Genomic DNA, 10,847 nt, shown 5'->3' on the forward strand with positions numbered 1-10,847 from the left:
AATTAAGATCTTGAACACACACAAATCGAAGTTGAGATTACTTTCCCTTCAGATTTGTGTTTAAACTGTCCATGAAATATGATTCAGGTTATTACCACTCTGTTTTAATAATGGTATTGACACTTTACATTTTTGGTGTCTTTTGCTATTTTCGGTGCCTTATTTCTTATAATGACCCACTTTTCTTTCTATGTGGGGCATCTTGTATTGGAATCTTGATAGCTGTGATATCATAAACATTTGATTTGAATAGATTAGAAGTGCCATCTCCTCGAGGCACAAACATTACTGAACAATGCTCATGTGCACAGATGTGTACTGGATTTGAAGTCTGCAGGTTATTTCAACCTGGCAACAAACTAATATATTATAGCAGGCCTGAAAGTGAATGTAAGTGGCACTAAAAGTTACGGTTACATTTCATACATAACAGTAGTTTCAGTGTCACATGTCACCTCTGAACCAACAATGCTACACATGATGAATAATAACTCACACATAACAAGCTTTAGAAATAACTTTCCTTGTCCAGTCCTGTAAATCTTGATATTTCTCGAAGATCTTCACTTCACTGAGCACTCACTGTTGAATCAAATAGTGAAATTTTCAGTCCACGATCATGTGTGTGCAGCCCTTTATCAGGCCACTATTATGATGACTGCCCTGGGACAAAGGGCTGGTCTGGGGTGATGGTAATTACAAGTGACCAGGACAATACGGTCGCGTATGGAGGAACTAATACAATGAGAAGACACAAAATACAAATAAAGCATTAGCCCCCCTTCCTCCTCCCTGAAGTGAATGGCTGAGTGGACAGTTCTGGCACAGGGAGGATGGAGAACTCAGCCAAAACAAAATAATCATAATACATGGTGACCATTTGCCTTAATATGGACTAATGCAGAAGAAGAAGTTATGCAATACAGCTAAGTGAGGGCATTATTATTAGTCATCTAAGAGACAGGGCTGCTGGAAAAACAAGCTGAACTCATTCCTAATTTAAATGTGGATTAATTTTGAATAAATGCAAAGACATCATCAGCGAGCTGCTGTTTAAGAATCTCAAAAAGGGTAACTTTAGGAATAACATGGATGACACAGTGGCAGCCATGTGTGCTTTATAGGCAGCTGTCACTTGAGTTATGTGCAACGGACTCCCACAAACACTGGATTTCTAAAACTTTCTTTGACTGGACGAGCACAAAAGCTCATTTTTTATCGCTGGAGGATAAGAGCAATGGTCTTGCATGTTTTATCAGATAGGAACATCTGTTTTTATAACAGCAGTCGGGTATTAGCCGAGCACAGAAAGTATGGGAACTTGGCTTTCCTCGCATGCCAAAAGCCCATTCCGCAATTGTTTACTTCGTCCAGGCTCATTAGTTTCCTTCTGCTTTTCAACAGAGGAGAAGTAACTCTGAAAATTGTTGACAGAGAGCGTCTAGCGCCGACAGAGCTGCAAAACGCGCCTTTGACAAGTGTAATGAGTAATGCCCTGGTGCCTTCAAATCGCCTCGTAAATCGCACACATCTACTTGTCTCTCAGTAGCCCTATACAGAATAGTCCTTGAAGCACAATCATCATCACTCTGACTTTTAAAATTTAACAACTTTAAATTGTTTGAGTATATTACAGCGACATATTCATGATAATGGAATTCATATTATTTGATCGCGTGGCAAGCGGCCATTTATTTAGATAGCACAGCATAAAAGGCCTAGATGCATGAGTTTTCAGGAAAAAAAACAACACGCATCTAATGATTTCTATCACTCCCGCCGCCATGAAACAAGCAGTCTGACATTCCCCCGTGTTATCATAGACTATGAGTGCCAAACGTCGGACGGACAACGAAGTAAACTCACCACGCACATGCGCAGTCGGCCGTACGCTCTCAGGAGCGCCAAATTCACCGGGATGCGAAGGAGGGGAGGAGCGCCAGCAGCGGCAGAGGGGCCGCTGCGTTTAAATTAATGTCAACCTGCCTCATCGCCGGGAGAACAAACCCAGCGCAGATAGCGAAAGTACCGTGCTCAGCGCAACCCTGAGAGCCGCTCTACACATATTAACATGACTCGGCGGCCGAGAAACAGGTGAGTTAAAACAGAAGGCAACAGTCTTTCAGTATGCATTCTCTTCAACTTTTCCTCTATTTATCTAGTAACCGTTTTTCCCCACTCATGTTAGCCAACGCGGCGTGAGTCGCAGGGTTAAATGATGTATTTTAATGACATAGTGTTTTTTTTTTTGTTTTTTTTTTTGGTATCTTTTTATAATTTCTTGAGTCGTGCCGTTTCTTGCTGTTGCTGAGCCGTTGTGTTTTCTCGGCCGTTGAAGCCGAGTGCTGCTGTGGGTGTCTCGCTCGCGCGCTCCCATGACAGGTGGTGGTCATCTGGCATGTGCGCTCCTCGCGCCGCTGTCAGTGGAGAGAGGGGTCTCGCTCTCTCTCGCTCTGTCTGCGCGCGCGTATGTGTGTATATCCCGCACACATATGCATGAACAACTTTAGGCGGGTGGTCGCGGGCGCGTGTTACACCGTGCACAATATGGTGCGTGGACACTGGTTTTAATGGGAGCTTATAATAAATACAAAATCGCACACAATGCAGCATGGCGCCCATGTATCTCTGAACACACGCTTAGTCCTGAGTGCATCGCAACAAACAATTTAATGTCCTAAATTGGCTTTCGAAGCGTTTTTAAATATTTATACTTTATCGCGCTTTTCCGATGAAAACAGACGAGCGGACACACATGTTCATTTTCACGTTTTTTGACTTTCGTACTGGACGTTATCCCGCAGATTAACTGGGAAAATGCTCTTTTTCTTAATATTGCCGCAGCATCTGCTCATGGTTATTTCGGAAGCTGCGCTTGTACAGTCCCCTCTATGAGCGCTTGTCTTGGGAAGAAGCTGCATTACTTACTACTTTTTTCTTTTTTGTATTTCCATTGTTCTGATAAAGGAATCGCCACAAATTTTACTGTGCTCCACTCACTCTCGCCAGCGCTCCACTTTCTTTATGGGCATCGATCGGCACCAGCTGTCCCTGAAAAGCCATCTGACTCACTTTCAGCTTGCGTGACAAGTTTTTACTCGAGTTTGACCAGTAGTTTCAATAGTTGGTTTATTCTTTCCTAGTCTATATGTAAGACAGTGCGACACAAAACCACGCCGCTGGTTGAGATAAGAGCAATGGTAATGATTAATGTTTTATCACGTACTTTTCAGTTGATTCATCACTCTCTAGATGAGTTGAGCATGGGGTATTCATTGCAATATGTTGACTTGTTTGTGCACATACGACTCTATATATCTAACTGGTTATTTTCTTCTTTATGAAAGACTAAGCGTAGTTTGATGAAAAGAGCAGTTATTGCTGATTTTCTTAAAAGGACTGCTATATATCCATTTTCTTTGTTTTTTTGTATGGTCAGTTTTGTTAATCAGTTATGTTGATGGACAAAAATAGTAAATATCCTCTTGTAGAAGCACACAGGCACACACCTCTCCATGGGGATCCTGTTCACCTGTTGCTCTGTATGACACCAAAGTACCCTACCTGGCTTCCACGTTGTCCATGCTCTTCATTCTGATTGGTTAGCCACCCCTCTGTGTCTTTGTGTGTGTGTGCTTGTGCATGCACGGCTGTACTGTACAATGCCGCTGCAGGTCTGAACACGCCAGGGTCACGAAATTATGATCGCATGCGCCAATCCCAGTATCTGTGGAAACCAACAACATTGGAACCTGTTCATCCATCCGTCCCCCCTCCCTCCCTCCCATTTGCTTGTTCTTCATCATCTTCTCTCTCTCTCTCTCTCTCTCTCTGTCTCTCTCTCTCTCTCTCTCTCTCTCTCTCTCTCTCTCTCTTGCTCTCTCTCTCTTTCTTTCTGCCCTTGTGGGTGTCTTGGCTAAACGCCTGCACCCAAACCTTCAAGAATGACTGGTTCTGTCTGTGTTGACACCTGATGAGTTAAAGAGTGGGCTGAGTTCTTTATGCGCTCTGTAAAGAGACGATTAGGGAGTAGTTTGGAAATGGACTGGTGCTTATTGTGCTATTATTTACCTTGCTATTATCTTACACTGTTCTTTTTCAGATAGCCTCCACTTGTTATTAAATCTCTCTCTCTCTCTCTCTCTCTCTCTCTCTCTCTCTCTCTCTCCCTCTCTCTCTCTCTCTCTCTCTCTCTGTTTGCAGTGTTTACAGTAGTGAGGAGGATGAGGAGGAGACCGAGATGTATGAACATGATTATGATGGATCACTTGCCAAGACAGGGAAACGGCAACTTGGCAAAACACGGTGGACACGAGAAGAGGTACACACAAACACTGGTTAAATAAAAATGGCTTCTGAGTAACCTGGGAACATGCTGGAGATGCTGCTTGTTGCATCGGCATACAGTGTATTATGTGTCAGACAAACTGAAATATGCATTCTCTTTTTTTCAGGATGAGAAGTTGAAGAAACTCGTTGAGCTGCATGGATCAGAAGACTGGAAACTCATTGCAAGCTTACTATCTGTAAGTAGTAGGCCTGTGCATACACACAGAGACAGGAGCAAACATTTGTCAATAAAGTCTTGCAACATGAGAACAAACCAAGACAGTTTTCTTTATTTTCTGGTATTAACATGATGGCTTTTGGTCCTCCTAGAATCGTACAGATGTGCAGTGCCAACACAGGTGGCAGAAAGTTCTAAACCCAGAACTCATCAAAGGCCCATGGACCAAAGAGGAAGACCAGAGGGTAAGAAAACAGCCTTTAAGGACTTGACCAATAGCAGTTTAATAATAAAATGCATAAAGATGCTTCTGTCCTGCAAATGCATCAGTCATGAACTTTTAACCTCTTAGTGCTGTGTTGCATTTGGAAATTATAACATAGTTGGATACCACTCACAGGAAACAGGCAATCATCCAGAAAAAAAAAAAAACAATTACTTTATGTTCCTGTTTGATTAAAGCAACCATTCTGTAGCAACTCCTTGGCTGCTGTTGCACATTTTTAGTTTCCCAAAAAAGTTTGCTGTTACTCAACAAGCACCATGTTTGGTGCCTTTAAACTTGTTAGGCATTTATTGAACTAGTCCAAAGGAGTTATATTTCCACCCAGATGCCACTGTAATAATTAGCAGAGTGGCTAACGTTCCACTGGAAACTCCCTCGCTGCTCACCACCAGGTGTTCTCAATCACCTCCTTAAGTAGAAAGATAAAGAAAGGGAGAAGGAGGGAGGAGAGGAGATGAGAAGTGTTCAATGATATAATGTGTAGATTCTGAGATTTTTCTGTGTGACTAACAAGCTAATTTATTGTCATTTTCTTCCTCTCATATACCTGCTCTTTTTTCTTATTCTGTACCCCTTTACTTCTCCCTCTCCTCCCTGTTATTGCTCCTTCCTTCCTCTTTCCTCATGCCCCTCCACAATCATCTACTTCTTCCTTTTCAACGCTCTTCCCCCTCCCCTCTCTACTTTCCTCTTTCTCTCTCCCCCCCCCCCCCCCTACACACACAAACACACATCCAACCCCAGGTCATTGAACTGGTCCAGAAGTATGGAGCCAAGCGCTGGTCCGTTATCGCCAAGCACCTGAAGGGGCGCATCGGCAAGCAGTGCCGCGAGCGCTGGCACAACCACCTGAACCCAGAGGTGAAGAAGACATCATGGACCGAGGAGGAGGACCGGATCATCTACCAGGCACACGAGAAACTTGGCAACCGCTGGGCCGAAATCGCTAAGCTGCTCCCTGGCAGGTAAGGTGGAGAATGGAGAAGAAGGGTGAAAAAAGAGAAGCTAAGATGAATCACTGAATTCTTGTTGGTTGCCTGTGCAATGTTGTGGTTGAGAGAGTAAAACAGAGGGTAGTGTACTGAAGGAAGGATGAAAAGAGAGGAAACAAATGAGAAAAAAGGTTAAATGAGCACACAGAACAAAAAATAAGATAGTAAAATTGGGCGTAAAAATCATAAAAAGACCTTTTCAGGATATGGTGGCCTTTAGACAGAAAGCGTTAGAATCAAATGACAAAGACAACAGTAATGTGACAAGAAACAATTGTTGTTTTGACCTGATAGTAATCACTCTGTACTGATAACCTTATCAATTTTGTCTGTATCTATCTGTAGCAGACTCTGTCTGCCTATATTGATACTGCTATCAAGTACCAAGGGATGTTTTATCATGTGTTTAGTAATGAATACCACGTAAGCTAATCTGTGTTATCCATGATCCAGGACTGACAACGCTATAAAAAACCACTGGAATTCCACCATGAGGCGAAAGGTGGAACAAGAGGGCTATCTCCAGAGCACCTCAAAGAACAACAGCCCCTCCCTCTCCATCGGCCATGGCTACGTCAAGACCAACAGTAACATCATGGGTTTCCCACACCACTCGCCCAGTCATGCACAGCTGCCACTCAACTACGCCTACATCACCGACACACACCGAGTGAGTTGGCTTCAAATTTAAACTTGGGATGCCGGCAGAAGACCGATGATGAATGATACTGATTGTGTAGCTGCACGTGATTCATTGTTTGATGTGGATGTGTGTCTGATTGGCTGTGCAGGTACCGTTCCCCATGGCATTGCATTTGAACATCCTGAACATTCCCCAGCATGGAACCGCTGCTATACAGGTAAGAACATCAAGGAAACGCTGATGACAGTAATGAGGAAACATGTTTGAAATGGGGCTAAAATCTGCTGCTCTTTCTCTTAGAGACACTATAGTGAGGAGGACCCTGAGAAAGAGAGGAGGGTGAAAGAAATCGAACTGCAGCTCATGTCAACAGAAGATGAGCTGAGAGGCCAGCCATCACGACCAGTGAGTCGTGTGCAAATGTGTCTGTGTGGGTTAATGTGTGACAGCACAATTTATGTGCATGTGCGTGTGACCCTGGCTTTGAGGACAGTGGTTGAATTTGTGTGTTTGTGTGCATAAGGAGGAGGAAACATCTGGGGGGTCTGTTTCAGCAGAAGTGATGAAATAGGACCTTCTTCTCAACATTCTTGTGTGTGCATGACCCCTTGTGCAACCCTCTCCTCAACACTGCTGTCACTCTTTACATTAGAGTTCCCTTTCTTCTTCTCTTTTTCTCATTTGTTGATTTTTACACCTCTTCCCTTATTGTCAGGCTTGCATTTTCTCTCTAGTGCTTGGTTGACACTTTTTTTTTTTACACTGACCACACTGTTCTTATTTTTTTTTTCTAATTTGACTGTTATTTCAAGCCCTGACTCTTCTCTTCTTCTCCCCCAGATTAATATGCCCTATTCAGGCTGGGCCAGCCACAGCCCTTTGACCAGCAGTTCAGAGGCTGTGTCAATGTTATTACCTCATCACCAGGCGGCCGCACCCGCCCTGCCTCTCGACCAGAGCTGCCTACCTGAGGAGAGTGCCTCCGCAACACGTGCCCACAACAATCAATGCCGCCACAATAACAACAACAACAACAACACCAGCCATCACAGCAGTTCGACGTTCTCAAATACTATTCCAGAGTTCATGGATTCTGTCATTGATTCAGTAAGTGTCTGCATTTAGTCATGTTTTGGCCTATGTGTAACTAGATTTTTTTTAAAAAAAGATAGTGTAGCAATTAGCAACATAGATTTTACCCAGTAGTGGGCCTTGACCCATATTTTCCCACCCTCTCCCCAGAGCCTCTCCTCAGTGGATGAGGCCACTACCAGTGGTGTTCTCAGAACAGACAGGGTCTTGCCCAATCAGGGCTCAAGAATCGCTCAAGGAGCATGGGCTGGTTTCATCTGCTCAACTCCCAACAAGCCTTCACCAGGCAGAAACCTTCCCTTTTCACCCTCAGAGGTAGTTAAAGTAGCTGCGTGTGAATCAGAATCCATCCAATCACCACCATGCTGCCTGATCATCAACAACAACCAATCATTTAGAGTTAGTCTTTCTGCTGTTGATTCCATCTTTTTTTTTTTTGGTTTTATTTCAACCATTTCATCTGTAACTCGTCTTTCGAAGCATCGGTTTCACCATTCCTGTAGTTTCGACCAAGTGTGCTCCCATGATCTGCCAGATTGTTACCGCTTTAAAATAAACCCGTCAAGCTATTTTGATTGATTGGTTTCCTTCCTTCTGTTTCACAGTTTCTCAACCAGTCAATGAGTTCAGAACACTCCGACAGCGACAGTTTACCACTGAGCTCGCCTGTGGACACCAAGCCTCTGATCGACCACACTGTCAGGCCCCAGAAGGAGAATGAAATGTGAGTGGAGCTGTCTCTAATGTGTTTAATGTGTAATTATGCATGATTTGCTACAAATTAGGCTTGACAAACAGTTGTCTCTCTTTCCCTCTCTCAGGTTCAGGACTCCAAACATTCGTCGTTCAATCATGGAGTCATCTCCTTGCACACCCACACCTTTCAGGTCAACCCTGGCCCTCCAGGAGGCCAAGTATGGTCCAATGGTGGAGTCCATCAAGCAGGAGCCGATGGAGTGTGCCATTGATCAGCCTCCTCTGAAAAAGATAAAACAAGAGGTACTTTCCACTCAAAATAAGCGTGTACACTTATGCAAAAGAATCAAGTAGTCACAGTGGAGACTGAAATTTGACTTTATATGGTGAGAAAGCAAAGATGAGAAGTGAAGCATACTTTCAGTTTGCAGTTGTGGTAAATGATTAGAGTTTGTTTCAGTTTTGCAGCACACTCTTGATCAGCCTTGGGATTAATGAAAGTCATTGAAGTCAAGGAAGATATGTGACCATGATGTGTTTTGGGTCGTAGGTGGAGTCCCCATGTGAGAGGAGCCCATGTATGCAGTGGGAAGGACAAGACCTTCACACACAACTCTTCTCCCCCAACGGCCCAGCACAGGAAGTACCTGTAAGTTCATGTCTTGTAATGTGAATTCAAAGGTTAATCATACGATGAGAGTACATGAAAGACCACCTCTCCCCTCGCTCCCTATGCTATTGTACTCTGAGTGCTGATGCAGAAAGTTATATAACAAATATGTGTCTTCCATATTTTCCCTCAGGACCTACTTACGAGCTCATTATTGAGTGAAGATGGACACAAAGCCTACCACTTCCCTCGCAGAGGCATGAGCCCACTACAGGTATGTATACCTTTGTTTTCGTGTATCTATCTATTCATGTTTAAAAAAATGATACTAAAATTGTTTTCACTGCACAATAAAAACTCATGATCCTCTCTTCCTCTTGTCGACAGCAGCTTCCATGGGATGAGGTGACCTGTGGGAAGACGGAGGATCTCGTTTTGGCCTCGCCGCAGAGCCACAAGTACATCAACTCTTTCCCTACGAGGACACTGGTCATGTAGACAGACACATATGTTGATCTGGACACATCAACAATCCCTGCGCTGCCGCGGGTTACATATTTGTTGTGGTACAACAGTTGGGAGAGGCTCTATGCCATTGGTGTTTATACACTCACACTTGTTGGATTTCGACCAACCAAAGACTATATACATTTTTTGTTTTGAAAATCTTTTATATAGAATTTGCTTTTGGTTTGTTTTTGTTTTTTCAGAAATGTACGTTCTATCACTTTTGGTCTTGTCATTGTATTATTATCAATGTTGTATTATAATTGGGAAATGGTGGCTATATAATTTACATTTGGGCTGTATTAATAATTCCGAATTTTGATATTAATATAAAGAACAAGTTGATTAATTTATTTCCTTTTTTATGATGACTTTGTTATTGTTGTTTTTACAATTGGCCAATGGAGCAGTGTTGTTGCAAGTATTTAAGCCCTGTTAGCATTATCATAAATCCAAAGGCATACTAATTACATCGATACTGACCTCTGTATTTCAGTCATGAAAGTTTTCAGTTTCTTTATGGTTTTCTTTTTCCTCTTTGTCTTTCTGGGTACAGTGGGTCTACTGAGAATTTCAAGTGTTTGGTCTGTGCCACCCCCTGTAAACACTTTTAACTACCAAACAAGAACAGCTGCATCTGTTCTTACATTATTATTCAACTATGAGTTATCATGCTTTACACCACAGAAGGGGCCAGCCTTATTAGTATTACCCAGTTACCACATTGGCACCTTTATTTCATAAAAAGTTTTCATTTCAACTTTTAATTTAATTCTGGTCTTGTATGGAAAAACATCCAACGAACAAACATTATATCATATATATTGAAATTTAAGTATATCCATATTATATTTATACATTGAAAAATCTGAACTGAGCTTGTATGTTTTGAAACCATGAGCATTTCCGAGTAAGAGTCAGACCAAGCTGCACTTGAATTTTATATTCTCCATAAAAAAGTGAGAGTTCGAAACACTGATATTTTATACTATGCTACAAACAAAAGCCCAATTGAAACTTTTGTATGTTGTTTTTTTTTTTTTAAAAAAACATTTCTTTGAATAGTTTTGAATTGTTTTATTCAATCAGCATTTTGATTTCTTACTAAGACTGCAGTAGACCGTGTCAAACACTTAGCAGACAATCTTTTTATATTTCAGATGCCTTGTTTTTATACTAGCTTTTTCAGCAAAAGTGATTTTATAAAAGCATTTATACATGCCAAGTTTTCATGTTTTTATACTTTTATATACTGCCTAGTAAATAAAGTGTGTTGTTTTTTTAACATCCTTGTGTTCAGTGTGATTTTGGAAAAAGACACAATTTTCAAGAAATGATTAACTTTCAGATTTATACACCAAGCAGAATATTACCAGAGAAACTGCTAACTACCTTTTTGTACCTTTTCGGGAGTGGCTAGGAGCTAGCTTGTTAGCATGCTAACTACGATAGATGATCTTGAAATTTAAGAACGTTCAATGCTGGTGATAATTTTAGCAAATATTTTAATCTTT

General features: G+C 42.0%; 1 protein-coding gene across 3 annotated transcripts; it reads left to right on the plus strand.

The window, feature by feature from the left end:
• The first annotated feature begins 1,893 nt into the window (after positions 1-1,893).
• myb (v-myb avian myeloblastosis viral oncogene homolog) lies at positions 1,894-10,620 on the plus strand. Of its 3 annotated transcripts, none has more exons than XM_037087242.1 (15): positions 1,894-2,094; positions 4,204-4,321; positions 4,455-4,526; positions 4,660-4,752; positions 5,538-5,758; positions 6,239-6,455; positions 6,577-6,645; positions 6,729-6,833; positions 7,269-7,535; positions 7,671-7,835; positions 8,126-8,244; positions 8,342-8,519; positions 8,767-8,865; positions 9,020-9,100; positions 9,217-10,620. In XM_037087242.1, exons 1-15 carry the CDS (start codon positions 2,072-2,074, stop codon positions 9,322-9,324), a joined length of 1,935 nt encoding a protein of 644 aa, XP_036943137.1. In that variant the 5' UTR covers positions 1,894-2,071; the 3' UTR covers positions 9,325-10,620. The 3 variants fall into 3 exon arrangements, with proteins under 3 accessions (XP_036943137.1, XP_036943136.1, XP_036943138.1); XM_037087241.1 differs by having other exon boundaries at positions 1,895-2,094; positions 9,214-10,620; XM_037087243.1 differs by lacking the exon at positions 7,671-7,835 and having other exon boundaries at positions 2,054-2,094; positions 9,214-10,618.
• The last annotated feature ends 227 nt before the right edge of the window (positions 10,621-10,847 follow it).

Source organism: Acanthopagrus latus, chromosome 22 (genome assembly GCF_904848185.1).
Source record: "Acanthopagrus latus isolate v.2019 chromosome 22, fAcaLat1.1, whole genome shotgun sequence".
Classification (NCBI taxonomy): Eukaryota; Metazoa; Chordata; class Actinopteri; order Spariformes; family Sparidae; genus Acanthopagrus; species Acanthopagrus latus.